This window comes from Panthera tigris, chromosome B1 (assembly GCF_018350195.1).
Source record: "Panthera tigris isolate Pti1 chromosome B1, P.tigris_Pti1_mat1.1, whole genome shotgun sequence".
NCBI classification, from domain to species: domain Eukaryota; kingdom Metazoa; phylum Chordata; class Mammalia; order Carnivora; family Felidae; genus Panthera; species Panthera tigris.
Window position 1 is genome coordinate 182,850,164 of NC_056663.1, and position 12,840 is coordinate 182,863,003.

Here is a 12,840-nt window from a genome sequence, read left to right on the forward strand (position 1 = left end):
ATTGGAATAGAGAGGAAAGGAGGGAGGAAGGAAGGAAGGAAGGCAGAATGGAAGGGAAGAAAAGCAGGAAGGAAGGACGGAAGGAAGGAAGGCAGGCAAGAAGGCAGGAAAGAAGGGGGGAGGGAGGGAGGAAGGAAAGAAGGAAAGGAGGAAGGGAGGAAGGAAGTTAGTTCAGGGCAGGTCAGCCCAAGCCCGCTGCTCTCCTGCCCTTGGACTTGCTGAAGCACACTCCTCCCACCGCCAGAACAGCTGCCGATGGAGGGGAGGTACCTCAGCAGGAGTCTCCTCTGTGGCTGCCGATGTCTGCCCTGTTGAAGTGGCTGAACAGCCAGCTGCCGGGAACAAGGGTGGAATTTAGCTGTTGCTGGGGCTCAACACCTGAATGTTTCTCCTGCCCCAGATCAGGACGGCACTGCACTGGGCCCCCACCTAGGGGGCAGGGTCCACATCCTGGAAAGATTCAGCCAACAGGACGCGTGGCAGGAAGGAGGAGCAGAGACGAGGGTCCTGGCAACACATGGGTTGCGTGACCCTAGGATAACAAAGAAGGTTCCAAGCTGCAGGAAGTAGAGTGGGGATGGGGTTGCGGGGTCCAGGCGCGGGTATCCAGCACTGGTTTTCACGAGCAACTCACGTAGCCACTCTGAGTCTGTTTCTTCCTGCATAGAAAGAAAATAACAACTATGATCTGATGGCTATTAATATTGTGATCTGTGATTTGGTGAACACTTTTAGTGTGCCAGGCCTTGACATTGCCTTAAGGCAGTCAGTTTTCATAACAAATATCTATGAAGCCATTCTGATCCTCATTTGACAGAAGGGAGTGAGTCTTAGGTTAAGAAACTTGCCTGGTAGTTCCCAGCACATGACCCGTGGAGCCCAGATTTGATTCCTGGTCTGTCTGATGCCAAGGCCTATCCTCTTAATAACCACTGATAGCTTCTCCAACCTTCCTCCCACTTCTAGGGTCCGTGATCATAGTTTCAAAGAAAACAGGCACCACTCTGTCTTCCCAGCCCACAGCCTGAGCCTCCCCAGCAAAAATGCCAGTTAGTTCATCGGCGTCCAGCAAAGATGTGCGTAGCTGTCCACTGAGAGCCCCGTCAGCACACAAGGGCCCCGCAGACATCTAACAAATAGAATGGATCTCAGCCCAGCCAAGTGGCGTGTCCAAAACACAGGTCTCACAGCTGTCATCTGCTTCCTCAAAGGTCTGAACCAAGGAGACCATCTGTAGGGTGGATATGGAGGGGCTTTCAAGGCCTGCAGGGCATCGAAGAAAACCCAGACACCCAGGCTGGTCTTCCTCTCTAACCTTAGCTTTCACTGTTTGCCTCCCACTCACTCCTACTGTTGCCTGTTCCCCAAAGGGGCCACGCTTATTTCCACCACAGGGCCTTTGCACTTACCGTGACCTCTGCCAAAAATACTGTTCTTCCTGCCTAGAAGAAGCCACTCTCCCCAGATCTTCCCAGGCTTCCTCCTCCTTGTCTTCCAGGTCTCAGATAGTGTCCTCTCTCTCGGGAGGTCTTTCCTGACCACTTCATCTAAATCAGCACCCCCAATCCATTCCTCTCCATTACATCTTCTGGCTTTACTCCCTTCATGGTGCTTAACACTATCTGAAAGGATCTTGTTCATTCCTTGCTCATGTGTTCAGAAAGTGCCTGGCAGATGGTTGACTCAACGAGTATGTGCCGAATGAATGGACCACCGAATAAATGAATGAATGGGAAACCTTCCTTACTTTTTTTGTACTAAGGATCCAGAAACCTATATCTAAAAACACTCCTCTCCTTTCGGTTAACAAGGGCAGAGATGGCAAGAAATAACACTGTGGTTGGTAACAACAGCCATGGGACAGTTATATCTACACACATTGCCGGGCATGGTTCCAAAGCTAAAAAGGCACTAATTGCTTTTATATAAGGAGGTAGAAACACAGTCCCTCCGTGTCCTTTAGTCCCGACGACGCTCTGCATTATCATATCTGTTACCGTGTTAATTGTTCCTGTCTCACACAGCCAGTCCGGGCTTTATTCTGCATACGTCTGGGTTGGTGACAGGTTCCTGCACAGAGGAGAGAGGTGCCGGGGAAGCGTGTGTGTTTGTGTGTGTGTGTGTCTGTGCAAGTGTGTCCGTGTGTGCACAAGGGTGTGTGAGAGCAGTGACACTCTGGGAAGGGTTAACTCACAGTCAGGCTATCTGTGCTCGGGGCCCCAAGACTGGCCCGGGAACGGGAGGGGTGGGCTCGGAAGGTGGAGCTGGCTTGGCTCACAAGAGCTGCCTTTTCCAAGACAGGAGTGCAGATGCTCGCCCAGCTGGACCGAGCGTGGTGAGCACACGTCGCCTTCAGGAATGGCTGGAAAAGCCCGCACCTGGAGACCCCTCCCTCCCTGTCCCTCCACGGCAGGTCGCATTTGGTCTCTCCGGTCATCAGAGGAATGAGCAATTCCCCGGCTCGCGGCCTCGCGGCACTTGGAGAACAGCAGGCAAGGATGGATGTGGTCGACAGCCTTCTCGTGAATGGGAGCAACATCACCCCTCCCTGTGAGCTGGGAATCGAAAACGAGACGCTCTTCTGCTTGGATCAGCCCCATTCTTCCAAAGGTAGGTGTCGGACCCTGTTATTTTCATTCGGAAAACGATTGAGCTCAGGGAGAAATCAGCAAAGGCGAGGCTGAGAGAGAAAATGTAACAAAGTCCTCGGGAGACAAGGCTGGGGAAAGTCGTGCGTTCACAAGTTTGGATAACGCATCAAGAAGCAGAACTGAGTCAAATACCCTTACGGTTCCCCAGGGGAGAGTTGCGTTGGAGGTATAGGACTCGGGGGTGGGGGTGTGGGGGGCAAATCCAAGGAAGGAGGAGCCGAAGTGTAATAAGAAAGGGGCACAAGGGGCGAAGCTGGAACTTACCAGCATCACAGAAAAGGTGCTCTGGCAGTCCAGCTGTCACCTTTTCTTGGGCGGAGGGGGGGGGGGGGGGGGGGGGGATCCGGCGTGAAAAAGTGATGAAAGTAAAATAACGCTTAGCAGCTAGGAAAGGAAGCAATCACCATGCACTGGGGAAGCTTTGTTCCGAAGAAAAAGTGGTTCCCGGAGAGATTCTTTAACAAAACCAACATTTTAGAAGCCACTGAATCCCTGTGGGTTCCTCACTTGGTTTCTGCAAAACGTTGTCAAGTACAGGAATAGTCGGGTTCAAGGAGGTGCACCCTTGCAAGAAAAAGAAAAATCTGCAAGAAACCACCGTTGGTGTCGTGGGCTATGGATTTAACATTCTGCTCCCATAACCTCCGCCCGCCCCTCTGTCTCGTCCCTGTTGCTCCGTGCAGAGTGGCAGTTGGCTGTGCAGATCCTCCTGTATTCCTTGATATTCCTGCTCAGCGTGCTGGGAAACACCCTGGTCATCACGGTGCTGATTCGGAACAAGAGGATGAGAACTGTCACCAACATCTTTCTGCTCTCCCTGGCCGTCAGCGACCTCATGCTCTGCCTCTTCTGCATGCCGTTCAACCTCATCCCCAACCTGCTCAAGGATTTCATCTTCGGGAGTGCTGTTTGCAAGACTACCACCTACTTCATGGGTGAGTTGCTGCCGGTGACTATTTCTGGAGCTCGCCCCAGACCCCACTGGGCCCCAGACCTTCCCAACCGTCGCCCCCACCGCCCCCACCGCTCCCCGACAGCCTCAGCAGAGGAGTCCTGCTGAGTGCAAAAAAAACCCCAAAACACCTGGCTGTGTGGGGCTGAGCGCAGAGGTGCAGGCACTGGCTTTCAGGCAGGTCCGTCCTCGTGCGTGCCCAGGACTCAGTCCCCAGTCGTACGTTTCAGGGGTCAGTTTCTCAGGGTGGGATAAGTTGTTAAGAAACCACAGAAGAGGTGGGGTTTGCTTGCTTCGGCTAGAGAGAAAGAGGCACTCGTGAGGCTCAGTCCCTTCCTGGAAGCCGTTGGTCGTATTCCAGAGCGCTGCCCCAACCCGAGGCACAGTTTTTGGGGTGGTGGTTGGAGGGCGGGGGGTGGAGGGTTCTTTCTACTGTTGCTCCTGCCTTCCCAGGGAACAGGGGCTACTGTGAACACCAGTTTCTTTCCGGCTCTAGATTCCTGTGTCGGGACTTACTTCCCAGCCTGGTCCCCCAGGGGCTGGGACCATCTCAGGCAGAGAGGGAGAGAGGCCTCTGGCACTAAATGAGGAGTTGATTTTGCTCCCAGAGCCTGTGGGTCGTTAAGCTCACCCTGACTGGCTGGGATAGGCAGCTCTCTGCCTTTGCCAATCAAAATGATGCCGATGACAAAGAAAAATCCCAAGGGCTGATGTTTTTGAGCACTTTCTATGCACCAGATGTTGTACTAAGTGCTTTTTTACTCCCACGATCCTATCTCCCGACCACCCTGTGAAATCTAAGATGCTTATTCTTCCCCGCCTCACCGAGGGAACAGAAGCACAGAGAGGTTAATAATGTGCCCAGGGACACACAGGTGGTAAAGCACAGAGCAGAGATTTGAACCTAGATCGGTAGCCGCCACCGTGATGCGTGAGTACTCTGACTCAGTTTGCCAGCTGCCGTGGCTCTCTTGAGGCCGAACAAAGATGTCTCTCCGTCCCCTGTCTCCCTGTCTGCCAGACTGTCGTGTTCCTACCCAGTCTGAGGACTAGTTGAGGGGAGGAGGAGGCCGAGAAGTGAGGGAGGGTCGTTTTTTGTTCTGACCTAAGCCTTGCAAAATGTGCGGAGCTGAGCTGAGCAGAACTGGGCCAGGGCAGTAATGACCAGAAAGCTTTCAAAGCCTTTATTTCTCCCAATTGACGAAGCGGGATCTAACCCTGACCGAACGATGATGAATTACTGATCTGTGTGCCACGGACAAACAACCAAGAAAGTGTCAGTCCTTGTCCAAGAACTCTGAAAAGAAAAATGGACTTTCCAGTGAAAGGGATCATTATGAAACAATGAAGCGGTAATAATTATTAGCATCTCGTGGCGCTTTCAGCTTTCCAGGCCCATCCATATGTATCTTAACGATAATATGATTTAAGACTCTTAACCAGGGTCTGTGAAAGGAGATTTAAAACAAGCGCTCGTGTGATTGCGCAGTATAGTGAATGTGCTAAATGCCACAGACGTGCCTGCTTGAAAATGGTTATGTGAATTTCACCCCCCCCAAAATGTTTTTAAAAATAGCTAAAATGGAAAGCACGATAATTCGGAAAGTGTTTGCAACATCGTAATGGTTGTGTTGGATTTCTAGATCTGGTGATTTCTATTCTTCCCTTGATTTTGTGTTCTCCTCAATACTATTCCTAACAGTTAACATTCATTAATCGCCTAAAATGCAGTCAAAAAAAAAAAAAAAAAAGGAGAAGAAAGAGAAAGAAAAGAAAAAGAGAAAGAGTGCTTGCCTGGTAGGAGGTTTATAATAACGGTGGGCTCATTATCCAGACCCTGACTCTGAGGACTTTGGAACTACACTCTATAGCCTAAATGTCATCAATTCCTTGGGGTGATGTCCAGGAAAACACAGTATTCCCATCTCAGAACATGAGTTTTTATTTAATGGCTTTTGGGTTGCAGATTCCTTCAAGTCTCTAAGGAACCCTGGAGGTAGTCCCCCCCCAAAAAAGAATATTTTTATATATAGTTGCAGAGAATTTATTTATATCCCTAAAGGCCCAGGCTAAGAGTCTGTTCTCCCAAGCTTAGATTAATTCTAAGGTTTAAGAAATCATGGTAACGATAATCAGAAAAATTGACAGAATCCATGGATGAATCATGAAAGGGAATTTTAAGGGGAGAGGACATGATAATAAGTATACACACAAAAAATACAAAAATTAAAGACAAGGGGTTTTTTGACTCTGCCTAAGAACATTTTAAAGAAGGTGTTTTGGTGTCTTTCTCACTGATGACGCATGCTCCTTCTGCAAAATACAGGAAAGCAAAACAGAACGGGAAGGGAAGCTCTCGTCCTCCCACACGCAGCAACCCTTAGTTACGGTGTGGAATCTCCCCCTTCGTGTTTTTCCACTAGGTGTTTTTTCCACAAACTACTTCTTAAAGTGTATAACATTGCATTCTTAAAAACCGTCTGTGCTAGAAATTTTCAGAAAGTTGTAATGCCTCCAGCTCAGACCCCAGTGACCTTTCAGGGTCACAGTCCTTACAAATCTGGGTTATTAGGTCAACCTAACCTCAGGTTATGCTCAAAATTAGAGCTTTTCTGTGGCTGAGTCCAACACCTCTTCTGTGGGATAGGAACACAGTCCTTCCCCGTGGTTATTAATTAGCCTAAGCAGGAGGGAGGTTGTAATCAAAGTTCAATGAACTTACCTAAAATTCGGAAAGAAGATGTATTTGTAAGTAGATTTCTTTAACTGCCTTAAATCCTTTTTGAAACGAAACTGAGAATAAGTGATTTTTAAAAATATATACATACATTTGAGTCTGCACATACTCAGTGCTGTCCCTTGATATGAAACCCGTGCGGAGCAGATAACGTGCAAATAAACTCTGGATTTCAGCGCCATCGTAACTGACTTCTTTGTTCCTTTCCCAGGCACTTCGGTGAGCGTATCCACCTTTAATCTGGTGGCCATATCTCTGGAAAGATACGGTGCAATCTGCAAACCCTTACAGTCCCGGGTCTGGCAGACAAAATCGCATGCTTTGAAGGTGATCGCCACTACCTGGTGCCTCTCCTTTACCATCATGACTCCGTACCCAATTTATAGCAACCTGGTGCCTTTTACCAAAAATAACAACCAGACGGCAAACATGTGCCGCTTCCTACTGCCGAATGATATGATGCAGCAGTCCTGGTAAGGCGGTGTGGTGTTTGTTTGTGTGACACAACTCGTCAGAGCTCGCGGTTTTAATAAAAACCGGAATGTGTCGTCCAGGGTGGCTGGGGGATCAGTTTCCTGGAGACCCGGAGAAAGATTATTCTAACTTCCTTTTAGGATGCTAGTGATACCAAACACCTAGCGTTCTGTTTTAAATGCCATGCATATATTAATTTAATTCATCCTCTCAAAACCCTATAGGGTAGGTACTATTCTTTTTTTTTTTTAATTTTTTTTTTTAACGTTTATTTATTTTTGAGACAGAGAGAGACAGAGCATGAACAGGGGAGGGGCAGAGAGAGAGGGAGACACAGAATCTGAAACAGGCTCCAGGCTCTGAGGTGTCAGCACAGAGCCCGATGCGGGGCTCGAACTCACGGACCGTGAGATCATGACCTGAGCCGAAGTCGGACGCTTAACCGACCGAGCCACCCGGGTGCCCCAAGGGTAGGTACTATTCTTGTCCCTATGGGCATGGAGACATGGAGAGGTGAAGTGAGTCGTTCAAGGTCACAAAACTAGAAGATACAGAGCCTCTCTGCTTACCCGCTCTGCACAATGCCTCTGGATGGTCTGGGTGGGGGTGGGGGGGCGGAGTTGGCTAGAGGATTGGGAGGGCTATGATTTTCTTTTCTTTTCTAAGTTTTTAATTTTAAACTTTTTAAATGTTTATTTATTTTTGAGAGAGAGAATGCGCATGCGCCAGGGCAAGCCAGGAGGAACAGAGAGAGAGGGAGACACAGAATCCGAAGCAGGCACCAGGCCCTCAGCGCAGAGCCCGATGCGTGGCTCAAACTCATGAACTGTGAGATCATGACCTGAGCCGAAGTCAGACGCTTAACCGAGTGAGCCACCCATGATTTTTAAAACCTGAAGTTAAGGGTGCCTGGGTGGCTCAGTCGGTTAAGCGGGCGACTTCGGCTCAGGTCATGATCTCACGATCCGTGAGTTCGAGCCCCGCTTCGGGCTCTGTGCTGACAGCTCAGAGCCCGGAGCCTGCTTCGGATTCTGTGTCTCCCTCTCTCTCTGCCCCTCCCATTCATGCTCTGTCTCTCTCTGTCTCAAAAATAAATAAACATTAAAAAAAAATTTATTAAAAAAATAAATAAATGAAACCTGAAGTTAAAGCAGAGAATGACTTCCAAATCCCATGTGGTTTTTTTTAGAGCTGCTGTTATGGTGCTTGAACAGAACAGCTCACTAGAAATAAACAGGCGAGGGGCACCTGGGTGGCTCAGTTGGTTGAGTGTCCAACTTTGGCTCCAGTCATGATCTCGTTGTTCCCGAGTTTGAGTCCTGTGTGGAGCTCTGTTGTGACAGCTCGGAGCCGGGAGCCTGCTTTAGATTCGGTCTCTCTCTCTCTCTCTCTCTGCCCCTCCTCAACTCATGCTCTGTCTCTCTCTCTCTCAAAAATAAACATTAAAAAAAAAGAAACAGGCGAGATTCTAATATCTCCTTCTTTGCTTCCTAGCTGACTGACATTGGACAAGTTCAAGTAACCTCTCTGAGGTTCAGGTTCCTTATGTATACAAGGATTTAATAATATAAATTTTTTTTTTATCTACCTCATTGGGTGACTGTAAGATTCAAATGAGAGTATATGTGTAAAATGTCATAAAATATCTTAAAAGTCTCACAAATGCAGGGTATTACATTTACTAATACCAAGCATGTTTTAGAATCAGGGAACCCGATATCCAAAACTGGCTCAAAACTGAGATAACCTCTGCTTTCTCTGCCTTCCTTTTTTCATTTCACCCAAGTAACACATGCGCGCGCACACACACACACACACACACACACAAAGAATTACGTTGCAATGAGAGAAACATTTCCAAGACTTGAAAAGGAGTCTTATCAAAACACGTCCAATTGAAATGAGAAATGGCCCAGCCACCGTGAGCCTCTGACAATTTTATGGCCTAATCGTGTAACCTTACACATGCCAGAGTGCAAAAAAATGATTTAGGGGCCAGACTCATAAAGGAGGCTATGGTGCTTCAGGAATCAAACATGTTTACAGAGAGCATAGCTCTGCCCCACCAGGCACTAGAATAAGTGTGTTCCCAGGCCAGGCATCAGAAACCTCCCGAATACTGTATTTTGCAAAACCTAAGAGGTTTTTCCATCATTCCTACCTATGCATTTAATGATTCTGCTGTTACGGGGAGCTTGCATGACTTCAGCTCAGGTCATGATCTCATGGTTCGTGAGTTCAAGCCCCTCGCTGGGCTCTGTGCTAACAGCACGGAGCACCGAGCCTGCTTTGTATTCTGTATCTCTCTCTCTCTCTCTCTCTCTGCCTCTCCCCCACTCACATTCTGTCTGTCTCTCTCAAAAATAAATAAACATGTTTTTAATTTAATAAAAAAATTTTAAAGAATTGATTCTGTTGTGATAAAGTCAACGGATAGTCTATCGTGATACTTAAGAGCACAGGTTCTAGAATCATATTACTTGGGTTCAAATTCCACCTTTGCCACTAGCTGCGTGACTTTGGACAAATTATTTAATCTCTATACACCTCAGTTTCCTCACCAAAGGTATTATGAAAACAGTACCTACCTCATACATTCTTATGGGAGTTAAATCTAATTATATATACATATATATGTATATATGCACACATGTGTGTGCATATATACATATATACATGTACATATGTGTACACATATACATGTATACATGTATATATGTATACACATATATACACATATGTATATGTATGTGTAACTTATGTAATATTATATACATTATATACATATATGCATATACATATATGTGCGTGTATATACGTATATACGCATATACGTATATACGTGTATATACGTATATACACATATACACATATGTGTATATACGTATATACACATATACACATATGTGTATATACGTATATACACATATACACATATGTGTATATGTAATGTATGTAATATTATATACATAACACTTAGCTTAGTGTGTAGCATGGTTAAGTCCTCCATAAATGTAAGCTCTTGTCAATGTTTATTGGTATTTTTGGTAATAGCTACATTGAGATCGTTCACATACTCTTTGTCGTTGTTAAGTTCTTCTTGGTTTTGCCTGAAGGCTTGTTTCAGGCACAGAATTACACCAACCCTTTCCAACTTAACTAGTCCTTCGTAAAAGACTTTATCTGAAAAAAAGGAAAGACGTAAACAACTTTGAATGACTGAACCACCAGACATGGAATTTCTAAGGCGATTAAATACTAGTAATTAATGTGTTTGCTCAGATCAGTTAAAATGGAGATGAACCTTATTTATCCCAACTGAGTTTGAAATACTGGAGTTGATGGTTATTGAATTTCTTTTTATTTTATTAGGCACACGTTCCTGTTACTCATCCTCTTTCTTATTCCTGGAATCGTGATGATGGTGGCCTATGGATTAATCTCTCTGGAACTTTACCAAGGAATAAAATTTGATGCTATCCAGAAGAAGTCTGCTAGGGGTAACTATCTTTTAGCTGTACATTTACGCCAAAATATCACAAAAGCGTGTTGCTCGTAGCATAGATACACCGAGGGTGTATGTTGGCGATTTTTGAAAGTATTCTTAGGGGACTCTGTGTCATGAGGCACAGTCAATGAGACCTAGTGTCCTTATTTCCTCATCTGTGAAATGGAGAAACTGACATAATACACACATACCTGATTATCAGCTGAGGGCCCGTGTGTCCCACACTCACTGCACTGTTATATTCAAATGGACCCCTTCAGCAACTGAAGTGGATTGTAATTCCCCCATCCTCTCTTCCCTTTCTTTTTTAGTTGTTTATTTATTGAGAGAGAGAGAGAGAGAGAGAGAGAGAGAACTAGCAGGGAAGGGGCAGAGAGAGAGGGAGAGAGAGAATCCCAGCCAGTCTCCACACTGTCAGTGCAGTACCTGAGGTGGGGCTCGATCTCACAAACTGAGATCATGACTTGAGCTGAAATCAAGAGTCCAACACTTAACTGACGGAGCCACCCAGGCGCCTCTCTCCTCCCTCTTTGTCACATTACAATTGCCACAAGGCCTCGCTTCCTCCCCGCTCATTACAATCTGCTATCCACTAAAATGTATGCCGACACCCTTGTTGACATAACTTCTTGCCCTTCTCCCTCTACCCCTTCAGTCAACTCTTTGATCGTGTGTGTAACTTACGTGTCTCTATAGCTTCTTTGGTTTTTGTTGATTTCTGCTCATTATCCAGGTTTCTCAGCAAATGCACTGTGGAGGCTTCCCCAGCAGGCGAGACCCTTTCCCCTTAGAGTCTGGAGAAAGGGAGGAAAAAGTGTGCAGATTCGTGCACTCATAATTTTTTTATCCTTACAATTGACATGCATGAAATATTATTTTGTGATTATATACTATGCATATAATAGATGATGTGTTATTGTATTAGTTTTAAGTAGCTTTTCTTTCTTAAAAAAAAATGTTTATTGATTTTTTGAGAGAGAGAGACAGAACACGAGCAGGGGAGGGGCAGAGAGAGAGGGAGACACAGAATCCCAAGCAGGCTCCAGGCTCCGAGCTGTCAGCACAGAGCCCGAGGCAGGGCTTGACTTCATGAGCCAGGAGATCATGACCTGAGCGGAAGTCGGACACTTAGCCACCTGAGCCACCCGGGTGCCCCTAAGTAGCTTTTCGTTTGAAGGAAAGGACTACTATGGATGGCTACTTACCCTCACCGTGAGGGCCCAAGGGTGCCTGCCCAGCTCTTCCGTTCAAGTCTGCTTTGAGCCCCTTGATGGAGGGGGCGGGGCTCCCGCGCCCTCTGTCCCGCGTGACCCATCCCCAACAGTAAGTGATGTCGCTTGCCCCCCCCCCCCCCAGAAAGGAAACCGAGCAGCAGCAGCAGCGGCAGGTACGAGGACAGCGACGGCTGTTACCTGCAGAAGCCCAGGCCCCGCACCCGGCTGGAGCTGCAGCAGCTGTCCAGCAGCGGGGGCGGCAGCAGAGTCAACCGCGTCAGGAGCAGCAGCTCGGCGGCCAACCTGATGGCCAAGAAGCGGGTGATTCGCATGCTCATGGTCATCGTGGTCCTCTTCTTCTTGTGCTGGATGCCCATCTTCAGCGCCAACGCCTGGCGGGCCTATGACACGGCCTCAGCCGAGCGCCGCCTCTCCGGGACCCCCATTTCCTTCATCCTCCTGCTGTCCTACACCTCGTCCTGCGTCAACCCCATCATCTACTGCTTCATGAACAAACGGTTCCGCCTCGGCTTCATGGCCACCTTCCCCTGCTGCCCCAACCCTGGTCCCCCAGGGGTGAGAGGGGAGGTGGGAGAGGAGGAGGAAGGCAGGACCACGGGGGCCTCCCTGTCCAGGTATTCCTACAGCCACATGAGCGCCTCTGCCCCACCCCCGTGAGCTGTCCCCAGCGCCAGTGCCTCCGCAGGAGGGAGTGGAGGGGGGAGATGACAAGGAGGGTTCCATTTCCAGTGGGAATTGTTCACTGTCTGCTTTTCATCCTTCATCCGGGGTCCAGGGGAAGTCGACGGAGGCTGGGGCCCACATTCGGTTTCTGGGCAACTGGAGGCAGGAAATGTTCAGTGAACATTCAGTGAACATCAGAAAAACCTCAACAGGCCGGTAACAGGAGTCCAGCAAGGCTCGTGTTACAAATGCAACTGCCAAACACACGTTCAAAATGGCGATGCGGACCCTACTTAAGCTCTAGAAGTCTCCAGAAGATCCAAGGTGAGCGAGCTCTCACTCCCCATAGGGACACACTTCTATGCTCTGCCTCATCTGCCCACGCAGGACTGTGGAGGCTGCTGTCCTCCCCCCGGAGAGTCTACGGCTCACATACTGTACCCAACCGTCTCACCACCATCACAAAAGGTAACATGAAACAGAGACTCTTCTGGCCAACAGCCTGGCTCTTTCTTTTTGAGGTTGGTGAAGGACATTCAGAGACACAACCTTACGCTATCACTGTCATCAAAACAGCAAACGGATTGTTGTCTAAAAGGTGGAATTTGGAATTTATGTCT

General features: G+C 47.7%; 1 protein-coding gene and 1 long non-coding RNA gene across 2 annotated transcripts; one reads left to right on the plus strand and one right to left on the minus strand.

Moving 5' to 3' along the window:
• Positions 1-2,483: 2,483 nt before the first annotated feature.
• CCKAR (cholecystokinin A receptor) lies at positions 2,484-12,426 on the plus strand. The gene is made up of 5 exons (XM_042984819.1): positions 2,484-2,610; positions 3,335-3,586; positions 6,552-6,813; positions 10,187-10,314; positions 11,679-12,426. The coding sequence occupies exons 1-5, from the start codon at positions 2,499-2,501 to the stop codon at positions 12,212-12,214; spliced, it is 1,290 nt and encodes a 429-aa protein (XP_042840753.1). The 5' UTR covers positions 2,484-2,498; the 3' UTR covers positions 12,215-12,426.
• Positions 9,842-11,613, minus strand: LOC122238099. The gene is made up of 3 exons (XR_006217052.1): positions 11,528-11,613; positions 11,007-11,116; positions 9,842-9,997 (listed from the first exon to the last, which is right to left on the minus strand). It is a non-coding gene; the product is annotated as an uncharacterized LOC122238099 (long non-coding RNA).
• Positions 12,427-12,840: the final 414 nt, after the last annotated feature.